The 14,500-nt window shown below is 34.8% G+C and overlaps 1 protein-coding gene across 3 annotated transcripts; it reads right to left on the bottom strand.

Moving 5' to 3' along the window:
* Nucleotides 1-3,577: 3,577 nt before the first annotated feature.
* LOC133867744 (uncharacterized) lies at nt 3,578-11,544 on the bottom strand. Of its 3 annotated transcripts, none has more exons than XM_062304509.1 (6): nt 11,190-11,544; nt 10,977-11,088; nt 8,559-8,651; nt 6,917-7,117; nt 5,277-5,523; nt 3,578-3,861 (listed from the first exon to the last, which is right to left on the bottom strand). In XM_062304509.1, the coding sequence occupies exons 1-5, from the start codon at nt 11,510-11,512 to the stop codon at nt 5,290-5,292; spliced, it is 963 nt and encodes a 320-aa protein (XP_062160493.1). In that variant the 5' UTR covers nt 11,513-11,544; the 3' UTR covers nt 3,578-3,861; nt 5,277-5,289. The 3 variants fall into 3 exon arrangements, with proteins under 3 accessions (XP_062160493.1, XP_062160494.1, XP_062160495.1); XM_062304510.1 differs by having other exon boundaries at nt 3,578-3,877; XM_062304511.1 differs by lacking the exon at nt 8,559-8,651.
* Between the last annotated feature and the right edge of the window lie 2,956 nt (nt 11,545-14,500).

The raw sequence follows: 14,500 nt of genomic DNA on the forward strand, positions 1-14,500 counted from the left end.
GACACCTGTTAACACAAGTAATGATATTATAATATTTTGCTAATATGGTATATTTAAATCCACTTCCATAAAAATTTAATCAATAAAACAAAAATTGTTCCCTTTTCTCTTTCTTTTCTTCCTATTCTTTTCCCACTTGGGACCCATCATCCGTACTGTGTTTAATTAATAAATAAAATAAATCCATACTGTGTTCTCAGATAGTAATATAAATTCGGTAATATAAAAGTTATTTTTATATTTCGATAAAAATTAGAGTGGGCAAAATTAGGTAGTGGTTGGTGCATTTTTTTTTTTTTTAAATATCATTAAATAGACTAGAATTGGTATAATATTAAAAATTTCAAAACTTTAAGCCTTGATCTTACTCGACCTTCATTGGGTTTTATTTCTTTAATTAATATTACACCATAAAAGAAGGGAATCTTTTTCAAATAAATAATGAAAAAAAAAAAAAAAAAAAAAAAAAAAAAAAAAAGAGCACGAAGATTAACTATAATACATATATGCTGGCAAATCGTATCACAATCTTTTCTTTGTTGAGCAAATCGTATCATAATCTGCTCAAATACTTGTATCCAAAATTAATAAATAAATAAAATAAAATAAAAAAAGATGTGGAGACCCCAACAACTGAAGTCAGTCGTCTCCGGCGAACTTTCTCATATTTGAGTCAAGTGTACACGTGCTTAATTAGGCAGTCTATGACATCTACAAGTTTTCAAAAAGAGACTACATTATTGTCTAATTTTGTCTCTTTGGTGGGAGCGATCAATGGTGGTGTTAGCACTAGAGGCTGTTTTGGGAGTTTAGTGGGCGACCGATGGCGCTGATTGACAGTGATCCAAGAACACGCTAAACACGTTTGTTGGATAAGTAATGTTACTCGTCACATCAATTTATCATACTTACACACACACCAAAAAAAAAAAAAGAAGAAGGTGTTATTAGCGTTTTGGAGAGAAAAAACGGCACTATTCGCTTAGCACCGTTGCTAAACAACACCAACCATAACTTTTTTAGATTTGGCTTGGCTTAGGTGCCGTAAGAAAAAAAAAAAAAAAAAAAAAAAAAAAAAAAAAAAAAAAAAAAAATCTATTCCACATATGTTGTAATTGTTTTAAGGGTCTATATTTAATTTCAAGTATTCCATAAGAAAGAAAGAGAAAATTAAATTAAATCTAAACCCTTAAAACAACTAAAGCATAAATGTTGTATTTTTTATTTTATTTTATTTTATTTTATTTTTCTTTACAGTACCCGAGCCAAATCCCGATTTTTTTTTTTTTACAATCATACTACTTTATAATCAAATCTATGCTGAAGCAATAAATATTGCAAGTAAAGGTTCTAATGTTAAAAGGATTACATTTCTAAACTTGCATGTAGAAGAAAAACTGAAATACTGTTCTATATATATGTTTAGATGGTTTCTCTTCTGAACTTAAATAAACTGTGTTCTTCCCTTTGTCCTGGCCCCGCACATTAGCCCCTGTTCCACTTAGGGTTGACACTGCCCTCTTAGGTCTTTGAGCACTCATATGGCTACAAGATAGTACCAAAATTAATTGGGGAGACACATCCTTCTTGGCCGACCCTAACTATATATATTGATGCGATGGGTGCTCACATAGTCACATGCTTGACTATGTTAACGCTCGTTGTGACACCATCCATGACTACGCTGATGCCATGAGTAGTGCACCAAAGAATGGAATGCCCACACCCCCGTGTGGTTGCGTCTTCTACCAAGTAACTACTAACTTTTCACGATGGTTACTTACTAATGTTCCGTTTGTTTCGGCGTAAAATGATTTCGACATTTTACGGTGTTTAGTAGAGGCGAAAATAATGATTAACAAAAATCATTTTTGGTTTGATTATAAAAGCTTCTTTAATTTTTGGAAAACGATTTATGGTTTTAAAAATTGTAAATCGTTTTCCGAAATTATACTCTTGGTACTTGCATGCATGTTTGATATCTGATTGCCGAAATCCAGCAATGGTCAGTTGTCGGAATTCAGGTGACGCCGGAATCCGGCAACATCCGATCACCGGAATCCGAATGCTGGTGGACCAGATTCTGGCCGAAATCCGGCCATGGTTAGAATCCGGGTTGTGATCAAAAGTTCTAGTTTTAGATAGTCTCGTTTGAACGGGTTGTGATCAAAAGTTCGAACGAGGCTCTCGATCTATTTTAATCTCATTCAAAGGACAACCCTCTCGTTTGAACAAAAACATATTGCCTGTATTTTTCAACTTGAAAATCACCCAAAACACGAGTTTCGTCCCCACCATTTGAGGAAAAGAAGAGAAGCAACAATTAATGTCCTCCATTCAAAAGACACACAAAAAGTCCAAATTTGAAAGAAACGATAATGAAAGCTCAATAACTTTATTGATTTAATAATTTCATTCTCAAATTTGATTTTCAAGACATCCATCAATATTATTATAACATCAACCTAAAGATGGAAAGCCTAAATAAAAATGAAAAGTCCTAATCTTTATGGAAATTATTGATGTTAAGACGATTAATGCTAAATAAGGAAGAAAATTGGTTGAGATTATGATATCAATCAAGAAAAATCTCCTACATGTGCATATATTGCCACCCAAATTTACAAGAAAGAAATCCCATACGATAGCTCACACCCTCTTACTTTTCGATCAAAGAAATAATAACAAAATTAAATCTGGCTGTTTAAATTCATGTACAACACTAGCAGAAGAGAATGTGCAGCTTTTCTACTTGTGTAGTTAATATGGGTTTAAATTTAAACATGAATGCATTGGTAATAAATTGGTATATTGATAGTTCATCATTAGGGTTTTATTTCTTCAATTAATAGTCTTGTTCGGCAAAGACATGTATAGAACAGAGTAGTGAGTTGTTAATTTTGAAATTAGTAAAAAACGATGATGTGATATAAAGTAAAAAAAAATTAGTATAGAAAAGTGAAAAAGTTTTGTATTGTAGTGAATTTTTTTATTTGAATAGTAATAAAAAATTATTTATGTGCTATAAAAAGTGAAAAAAAAAAATGGGAATATTTTGATGTTGATTGTTATTGGAAATTTTTTTTTTTTTTTTAAAAAAAAATGAACAGTAGCATCCACTACTATGTACTGTCCCTGGCTTTGCCAAACAACCCCAATCTTACACCGAAAAAGAAAAGTGACGTAATTTCATTGAGTTATTCGGTTGGAATGCTACATGAAGAACGTAAGCCAGTTGAAGGAACGAAAAGACCTAGGATGTAGAAGATCATAACATTACTGATTCCACATATTTGAATTCTCATATATCACCCATGTGGTATTTCATTATACGATATATATATATATATATATATATATATATATATATATATATATATATATATATATATATATATATATATATATATATATATATATATATAAACATTTCGCTTCTATTTGTTAGCTTATTCGGTTCTTTTTTTTTCTTTTTCTTTTTCTTTTTTTTTTTAAGAACCAATATAAATAAGTGTAAAGGTTTTCGTTAAAGGATTGTACAAGGAGGGGCATAAATAAATAAATAAAGAGCACGAGGTTTACCGAATCATATTGCAGCTTTGCATTTATAATACATGCTTGCCGGCAAATCGCATCACAATCTTTTCTTTGTTGAGCAAATCGTATCATAATCTTCTCACAGATAATAATTAGAAGCTTCAAATTAAACGACTGTGCTCAATTACTTGTAGAAAAAAGTTACGAGCCGCCGACCACGTGCATGAATAGTGATGAATCTTAGGCTTGAGATCGAGTTGAAACTAAGGATATACTATTGTCTGTTGCTGGTCTGCCTCTATGTCCAACTACCGTCTAAATCACCTGCCAAAACAAACAACTCAAATACAAAACACTTATAATTTACTTTTATGTCACGTAAAAACATTTTTTAAAATAAAAAATTAAAAACATAAACCAAACAGAGCCGTAAGACCCAACAACAACCAAAGTCAATCAATCGTCTTGGGGTAATTTCCTCATATTTGAGTCTAGTGTGCACGTGCTTAATAGCTATAGCTATAGCCATGGCTTTGTGTGAAACGAGTTTTCCCCTTTGCTTTCTTTTACTCCCATTTTGGTGTACTGTGTTTTTCAACTTCTTTTGGGTGCTGACTTATCCTCCTTTTATCCCTTTTTTAGCACATGGAATAGCACTTGATGATTGAAGGCCGACAACAACGACTCAAACGAATTGTTTTTAAGTCCAAAGATGGCCAGCTACTCATGATTAATTTGTTGGTTTATTCACCTTGTGGGTTATGTAGATAATCTGAAAGGAGAATAATAACACTTTTTGAAGGGGTTGAACCTGTTCATCTCCATCGAATCTCTGTTCCTTAAGAGCTTTATATAATTGACACTGTCCATTAATATAGCACTCTCCTCTTTGTCTAAATAAAATGATTATTTACTTTAAAAAAAAAAAAGTTATCACATCAGGAAACTAATTTTTCATGATGTGATAATTAGATGAAGCTCAAAGGACATCCTTTATTTATGTCTCTGTAGCAAAGCAAAGGGCTTGGACAACAAAGGAAGACCACCGTGAAAGACAGAAAACCAAAACCATCATAGAACTGCAACTCAGACGATGGGGGGATATGGCAGGGATGTGCGTGAGACCCACACTTGGAGTAGGAGGAGAGATGGAGGTGGTGAGCGAGGAAGAAGGTGGTGGTGGAGGGTGGAGAACTGCAGAACATGCGAGCCAACAAAAAAACGAAAAATGAAAAGCGAGGGAGAGAGGGAAGGAAGGAGGCCAGGAGACAAGGTCCATTCCTCCTCCCCTGGCACCCGCGAAGGAGGCGGCAGAGGGTTTTACAGTGAAAGGAAACTAGTTCACGAGGAAAACACCAAGAGCTTCCCTTGGTGTGTTCTCGTGTTTGAATGTTATTTTTAGCTAACATTAAGAAAATCACTCTAGTGGTACATAAAACCATCCCAGTAAGCAAGATAACATGGTATTCCATATAATTAGGCAGCCATTATCGGTTGAGATCTAGGAGTGCTTCCAGTAACTTAAAAACTTCAACAGAAATAACTTATCAGACTGATGGATGATAAAATGGAAACCTAATATACTGAAAAGGAAAATGAACAGATGTTATTAATTCAGTGAAAGCATTAAAACAACAACCAATAAGCAAAGATATTCGTCTTGATTGTCATTGAGATCCTATTCTTTCAATGTGCTTGCTTTCTACAGGCCATCTATGGTTATAAATGATAATATATACCTTTCCTCAATATTCAAGACCAAGGCCACTTAGCATCTCTCCAAGTGAACTGACGAATCTCGCAATTTCTATCAGGCAAGCATCCTTGATCACTTCCTTCATCTTGCAGATATTCGTCTTTGTCTGATCCAATTATCGGACAGCGTTGAAGTTTTTGATCACGTATCACAGCTTCCTCTCTATATGCAGGGTTAGTGTACCTTGGGTGTTGGAGAAATGACACATTTTTCCACCATAGCTTAACAGCCTGGAGGAAAAAAACACAGTTTAAGAGAATGGATTAATTAATTCAATGCAAAGGCATCTTATCTTGGATTTGAATCCAACATGAGTTTATATAAAGATGAGGCAAGAAGGCATATGTTCCAAAACGGTCAGAAATCTATCACTTGACATAACCAAGAGTTTTGAATTAACAAAGAATTTTCCTACGTATCATAGCTTTATACAAGAGCATGTTGTTGGCCGATTCCAAAGTACCATTCGGAAAACAGGAAAAGAAGAAAAAACAAAAGCTAAGCATACAGATCAACTTAGAGGGGTCGCGTTCAACTGTTCAACTGAGGTGAGACATCTTTAATCAAGCACAAATATTATAGGACCTGAACGAGAACCTTACTTCATATCATAAACTTCAAACATACAGGTAAGAATGAATCCGTTTGACAGTTTCTATCATGTTAAAAAATCATATGATCAAAAGACCATTGATTTACTCACTATCCATGTCAAATGTCATTAACTTAGGGTTATACAAGAGAGTCTCAAGAAGAAAACTGAGTCTCACCAGTGCATATTGGCATTATAACCAGCCTTATATATGACATGACTGCAAAAACCACTTTTCATCCCTTCAAATTTTCACCTAACATGTGTACCTCTTTTTTCTTTTTGGTTAGATATCCTTTTTTCTTTAGACTTGTTATATTATAATGATAAGTTTCTTAGACATTGAGCTTGTTTTAGACCAGCAAATGTTAACCTAGGTAGCATGAGGTAGTCATTGATTTTATACATATGAAGTCTAAACCAACAAATACAACCATTGGTCTGTATGATTTTCCATGGTTGTATTTGTTGGTACAAGTTTCAAAATCAGTTTATCCTCATCCAACTCATTATCAATCAGAATGTGAAGATACACCAAATGATTTCCCTATAGACTTTTCGTCATTGCAGTTACAGAATGTGAATTTTTCATTATTAAAACAATGCTTTAACAGAGATGACAGAGTTTCCTATATTATACTCATAATGTATGGCGTTGTTTATAGCAATTATCAAAGTCAGTTATTCCTAGCATCCTGAGAACAGTATCCTTTGATTGCATTGTCTAGAGGTACATTTCACATTGTCATTAGACTATCATTCAATCACCAAAACTTCTCAATTGTATCAACCTTTCTAAATTCGAAAAGGAAGGGGAAAAGAAGATCACGGGCTACCTTGACAAGCTAGTTTCCTGAATTCCAAATATCATACGCTCATGGTGAAGAACATCTTTTGGAGTATAGTTCAAGTTAAGGTGAAAAATGATTCAGGTTGCCACCCTAACTAGTAGTAGTTAAAGCTCTGTTTAACTAATTAGAGTAAAATATAACTGAAACTAGATCTAGAAAGCATTTTCCAATTCCACTTACATGCCAGTAAATCCACACTGCAACCATGTGAGGCATCAGCCAGAAGAACATAGCATGATCAGATACTAATGATGAGGGCACTCTTTTTGCTTTCAAGGTAGCTGTGAAATAGTCACCAAGCTTGGGGTGTTGAACAGAAATAGCCACATATAGATTCTCTCCAGGAGCATTTGCCCTGATTCTCCATGTCCCAAGCATATCCTGCAATAGTTTTCCCTAATGATTACTCAAAAGAAAAAGAAAGAAAACCTCTGTCCAAATTACAAAAAATGGATAAAGAAAGCACATTAAGATTTTTCTTAAAGTATCACTTACAATTTCAAAGAGCTACTATATCCCTTGATTTCAGGAATGAACAATCAAATAATCAGACTAAGTTCCAGCATCACTCATTATTCAAGCTTGGAAACTCTATTTTGAGGATTATACCCTGGAAAACATCTTTGTTCTAACCAATCCAGCTTCAGAACATAATGGTGTTCAGATTCGGATGATAGGATTTTTCCTTCTTTTTCTTCAGTCAGAAGAGAACAAAATGCCGAATTTCCTGTATGCCTTATGACTTCTCTTTCTTATTTGCTGAATCACATTTTCAAGTCTTTCATTATGCCATACTCGAAGCATTGTTTATGCTTAGAGGCTTCATTTCATCCATGCAGGAAAATTGGTTAAAGCTGGGCTCCCATATTCTACAGGATGTCATTATAGGTAGCACCAAGATAGTCATTACCATGCGATGGAAATTACCTCAGGTCTTTGAAAAACTTTAGCAAATTAATCATAAGCATAAAGCAGGTGAACCAAGATAATGTCCAAGAGGACATACAAGGTCGCCTTAGTGCAGAAAAACTCCGTTACAAATTTAACCCCATCATGGAAACATCAAAGGCTCACCAGTTCCAATTTGAAAGTCCCAAAGAACATTAATGCAAAAGCTATATTTAGTATTTAGAAAATTGTTCCTAAAATAGAAGGTATCGTACTAAATTTATGCCTACAATTTACAGCATGAAAGATTCATGCTGGGTTCACAAGCCTATATTTAAATGCGCAAAGAAAAGGAGCTATCAACTGAAACACAATTCACTAATAGAAAATTTCCAGCATATAATTCTATGTGGGTGCAAAAGGATATGTTTTGACAAACGCATGAATAGGATGAAAAGAAGTTAAAAAAGAATGGAGTTCATTAAGTGATTGAACATTCACCAATATAATACCAGGATATGATTTCTGCCTATGATCAAGCATCAACATCAGATGGCGCTCCCATTTCATTTTGCATTTTCAAATCCATAAGATTCTTAGACATATGAAAGGACAAAAAAGGAGGTCCTTTCTCCCCAAAAATCATCCAAGTAGAGAAACAACTCAAAAACTAGAAGATAGAAACATCAACTGGAGAAATGAAGTTATAGAATAAGCCCAGATTGCAGCATTTATCTCATGAGAGAGGAATCCATGCAAATAGGTATATCAAATATCAAAGAGATATGAGAAAACAGTACTTCAATCTTATTCCCATATTATATAGGAAAGAACAATTATGTACATTAACAAGAAGTTATTAACTTATACTATAGGGTAAAAGGAAAAGCTAGACACCAAAAAGTACAAGAGCATACCAATTTCCAAGACATACCATAAAGGGACTGACATGTAATGGCTTTGCCACTAAATCAGTATTCGGATTGAAAACAAATGAGACTCGTTCACCCCATGGTGTGTTTGTTACCTAAAACAAGAAATTACCAATACCATCATCAATCAGCCTATCAACATAAAAGCTTCAAGCAACAATAGATTAAAATCTAATACTAACTAAAAAGAAAAAAAGAACTATTCAGCATAAAAACAAGAATCAATTAAAATACAATTTGATAGATAGAACAAGACATGCACATTTTGGCAAATCAATTGCAGGAGATGTGCCTCGTATTTAGCTTAAGGCAAAATGGCTAGATGGAAAATTTCTTATAACAAAAGAAACAAGGTGTTTCAAATTTTAATAGCAATTATTTTAAATGTTTGAATCATCATTGTCCCCCCCACCATCATTCCAAGCAAAAGAATAACTGCCAGTAACTGGAGAGAGAGAGAGGAGGAGGAGGAGAATAGCTGACAGCCAATTCCCTGCCTAAGAGATTGTGTAAAAGCTTTTGACAGCTTTTGACAGCTTTTGACAGGAAGAAGATAATTTCAGTGTTTGAGATGTTTCACATCTGGGGCTTTCATGGTTATAAAAAATAAAAAAGAAAAAAAAAAGAAAAAGAAAAAAGAAAAAGAAAAAAGAAAAAAGAAAAGAAGCAAAAAACAAAAAACAAAAACAAAAACCATCTTGAGGCTTTTATATCATCCAGCTTGCAATAATTTCAAGCTTTTAAACAAGTGCATGTGCATTCAAATGGCAGACCATCAATTCAAAGGTCAGTAAAACGATTATAATGGTCAAACATTATCTTCACAAATCTAGAAAACATCACTAAGATCTTACACACAAAGATGTAAATCTTCACAAATCTAGAAAACATCACTAAGATCTTACACACAAAGATGTAAATAAGTTCCTTTAGTTGCTACAAAAGAGAGTATCATCCTGAATAACTCCTTAAACGCCAACACAAGCGAACATCATTATCAACTTTCAACATACTCCAGTAGTATTTGTCACGGATCAAATTTTTAATCCTAACAGCTTGTTTCAGCATGTTCAAACTTCAAACAAAATATCTACCTCCTCCATTCCAAAATAGATTAGAGTTTGCAAATGACACACATTCTAATAAAACAAAATAAACATAACAATATCCCTAAAATGCTATTAGCTGGCCTAATAAAAAAGTCCAAATTTGGAAAAATAATGAGTTCAAATTAAGGGTAATATGGAAAGTTATAGATAAATAATTAAATTGTTTAAAACCCATATATTTTGGAACATTTCGAAAAGGAAAACATCTATTTTGATACGGAGGGAGTACAGAGTAATTTATAAATATGTCTAGTACAACATAAATCTAGCATGTATCAAGTTAAAGGAATGTTGATTTATTAAGACAGATTGAGATCCGGTATGCAATACCCTTTTTATGAGTTGTTCATTTTAAATGAATGACCGGGATTGTAACAACAAAGCAAAAAACAAAAACAAAAATAGTGGTTGTTGGGGTAGTTTTTCTTTCTTCTTTCTTTTTTTTTTTTTTTTTTTTTTTTGGGGGGGGGGGGTAGCTGACTAGCTGTTTGGTAACGTGGTTTGCCCACCAAGAAGGGGTGGTACAAGGGTGGCCAAACCACGCCAAAATTCCACCCAAAGTGAGTGGCTCGGCCGCCCTCAAATCAAAAGGGGTGGCCAAACTACTCATTTTGGGTGATTCAGCTACCAAAATAGCAACCCTAAACCACCCTAACAACTTTTTATGTTATGATATGGGCCATTCATTTAAAATAAGAGTAATGCTACATACTATGTCTCTATTCCACTGGACTAATGTGACAGTGCCCATTAGCCTTTAGATTTTTTTATTTTTTTTATTTTACTTTTTAACAATTGTTGATCCAAGACTGGTGCTCAGTAGGATGAGGGTGTAGTCTCAAAATAAACGGCCCAACAAAAAGGTGTTGCATCTGGTGGGTATTGCAGCAAATCTCAATCCTTTTAAAACTACCACTGGGATAAAGTGTGGCCAGCATTACTGAATTCATGCACAATCTTCAAATACTAGTATCAATTGCATTTTACTATTATTAAGTCATGTCCAATTTGACAAATTTTTACGTGAAGAACAGGCAAACGGAAGATTGTACACAAGCCAGGATATTTTTCCTACTAAGTGACCAAAAGTTCATAACTAAATTCGATCTAAATTCATAATTAAGTAGTAAAATGGGTGACCCAAAAGAAAAGAGCAGTGTAACTGTGGAGCTTAACTCCTAAAACTGACCCAAAATGACCAAAATTCATAACCAAGTTTGGTACAATCATAACCAAGTCAAAGTACTAATAAAGCTAATGATGATTCCCCGTTAGACCATGAAGTTTCATAATAATCAAACAAACACCTACCTCGGCAATGCACTTCTTCAAACACTGAGTAGAGCCTTCAACATCATAGCAGTAATACAAGCTCAATGGGTTTTGCTCATATCCCACGCTGGGAGGTATTGTCAAGAGCAAACTGTATCAAAAGGATAAGAAACATGTTGAATTTTTTTGTAAATTATTAAAATTAAAACCCCAAAAAGTAAGAAAGTGCGGAAAAGAGGGAGCGTGCGGCACATGGGTCCGGTAGTCGCGGCAATTTGGCGAGCTTGGTTCGCGGAGAGGTGGTCAGGAGGCGCGTGAGGCGAGCAGTCGAGGTCAAAAAGCGCGTAGCGTACTGAGTACCGGAAGGAGTGGTGGACGGGGCGGCGGCGCTCGTGCCAGACCGTGCCTTCATAGAGAGATACGGCTTCTGTGCTTGTGGCGGAGGAGGAGGTAGAGGGGACGGCGCGTGAAGAGATTTTCCGGGGGAGGAGAGTGCGGAAGAGGAGGAGGAGCGAGAGAGCGAGGGATGTGAGGGTGGTGGAGACGATAGAGCACAAGAGATGGAGTGCTTCCATTTTTTTGGTTGACTGTTTGATTGAATTTTCCAAAAAAGCCTTATTTTGAATTTATATTCGGATACTCTATACATAATGTGTGGATATCCAACGGCCAAATACTACAAATTGAATATATTCGTATACATATAATTTTTTTAATATTATTAAAAAATTATGTACTTCTCACTAGAGCGGTAATATAAACCAGTCTGTTCGACAACTAGCTCGATTTAGCCTGATCTGAACTCAAGCTTAATACTGTAGAAACTAGCTCGTTACAATAAAAACCCTCTCAATTAGTAAGTGATATATAGCTGACAAAATTCAATAAGGGTTCACGAGTTCAACACGTTTAAAGCTTAATCGGATTGCTTGCTCGGCTCGTTAGTCCGATTCATTAGCTTGTTCCTATCTCTTATATATATATATATATGACTAAAAATGAGCTATGTATATATTTAAGCATATATATTAGTAATTAAGTAATATATATATGTGTGTGTTGGTGTTTTTTTTTTTTTAACAAATACAACTTTTATAAATCTTCAGAAAAACTAAGATCAATAAATAGGGATACTGGATTTCCTACCAACAATACTGTAAATTACATCTGAAATTTCTTCCATCCATGTAATATCTACGATATGAGTGGTAGCCTCACGGGCTAAACCATGTATTGCAAACCAAAAGAACTGGAGTTGTTGGATGTTGCTTAATGCTGTTATAACTTAACAACCAAAAAGCTCTACGTCAAACTTCAGCCCCTTTGAGTTGGTCATGGGGCAATAGCCTATGATGCCTCACACCATTGTAGCAGGAGGGGGCTTGCCCATCAGCCTATTTTGCCAAGAGAAGAGGTGGCAAGAGCGCAACAACCTAGCCCAAACCTACTTAAACAACCTAAAGGCTTGGCCTGGTCTCTAGGAAGAAGAAAGTAGACCTTGTAGAGAAGCGGATAGGAGAGGTAGCCTATAGACTCAAGTGATCAGCTCGGTGAAAACTCACCTTGTATTCCATGTGAGTTAGTTGACTTTGATTAGACCAGACCAACCCAAAGAGGAACGTTATAGGACTTGGCCAAACATCTCACGACACGAGATGACGACAACCATGCAGCACCTGTATGAAAGTCAATACCATCCTGTTATGGATAGGTCTTGTTGTTCATATGTCAAGGGCTGGTAAGGTTTTATGCGTTGTATCGAATTAAACCACATGCTCCACCGCTTGTACAGGCCCCATCAATTCCTTTTGAGTTGGGTGAAGGTTAGAAAGAGGGGTAAAGGAAAGGATGTTAAGGGTGATTCGGCTAATCATGAAGATGGCATGAGGAAGGAAACTGTACTAGGTGAGCATTCTGATTTCAAAAGCAGCAAAAAGGGTGCCGGTGTTTGCTCCCTTTCGTCTGAGGGGGAAATTGCTAGAAATATTAACCTACCAGGAGAGTTGAACCAGAAGACAAATAGCTAAATTAGCCTCCCTTTTGACATGTACAGAACTAGAAAACCTTATGGTGTGTTTGGGTATTGAATTTTGAGAATTAGAATTGAATTCTTATTCTCTTTACGAATTTCTAGGCAAATAGTGTTTAGAGTTTTTTTTTTAAATTGTGTTTGGGTGTTGAATTTTTTAGATTGAAAAGTATTGTTTTTTAATGGTAGGAAATGATTAGAAATGATTGGAAGTATGAAAAGTTGTGTATAATGATTGGTGTTATGAAAAGTAGTGTGAAATTATGATAGAAATAAATATAATAATTAAAAAAATAACTATTAAAAGGAAAATTCCATACTTAATTAAAATTAATTAAAAAAAATTAATTTAATAATAAACTTGCAACCCACGTGCAGCCCGGACCAAGAGAAAAATGCGCCTGGCCGTTGATTACCTGCAGTTCGAGAAGGTCCAGTCCTCATCTTCACTGGCTGTTGCTTCTATCCCATTTTGCCTTCTGATCAGTTTGTATTCCCTGTTGGTCTAGGAGATCAATGAGGGTTCATTCCCTCTTGGTTTCCCATTTTGCTCCTAACTATTTTTGCTTTTAATTTTAATTACATTGCTTTTTTCAATCTAAAAAAAAGACCACATTTTTTCCGTTTAATGTAAATTAATTTACTTCTTCAAAACCAAGAAGAAGAACACATCTTTCTCTTTCTATTTTTACTATAAATTAATTTTATTAAAATATCATTTTTAAAAACCAAAGTTAATGTCATTTAACTTAAACAAACATAAATAAGATAAATCTAAGACAAATTTACACATATAGTAATGTAAAATAAAGAAAGAAAAAAACATACATAAATCTATGGACCAAAAAAAAAAAAAAACATGCTGGTCAATTCCAAACAAAGCTTGGCAGCCAGTCAAATGCATAGCTCCATTATAGTTCACGAACGGTACTGAAAATAAAACAGTTCAAGAAGCAATATCCAGAAATATCCGACATATATTATACAATAAACTGAGTCCGATAGAAGCAACAAAGATGCATAATAAACAGTGGTTTCACATATTACCCACAATACAAACCAAACCACTTTAGGCAAACATGACAACCAACAAGAACAGTATCCCTAAGAAACACAAGACGCAAACCCCTGTAATACCACAACATCGCATAATGCCCCCGACGGTCCACGGCATGCCCGACGCGCTACCATCTTCACGTAAACCCACAGCGTCGTCATCATGTACCGCTTCTGGCAAATTTTGCATCAACTCATCTTCCCAATAAAAACCTCCGGGATGATTCTACAATAACATATTAAAACAAAATGAGACTGCCATTGTTAAATACAACAAATGTGTCAAGAATCAAAAGATATAAAAATGAAGCTTCAATTTGAGACATGTGATTGCTTATGAGTTCATACCTTGCCTAGGGGACACTTGTAAAAGCCTCTCATATAGTTTCTTTCTGTTCTTGAGATGAGGAGTGTCATGGGTCCAACACCACATGTGCAATTCACCATGACGTTCATATCTACTTGGTAATGCAGCATA

This window comes from Alnus glutinosa, chromosome 5 (assembly GCF_958979055.1).
Source record: "Alnus glutinosa chromosome 5, dhAlnGlut1.1, whole genome shotgun sequence".
Classification (NCBI taxonomy): domain Eukaryota; kingdom Viridiplantae; phylum Streptophyta; class Magnoliopsida; order Fagales; family Betulaceae; genus Alnus; species Alnus glutinosa.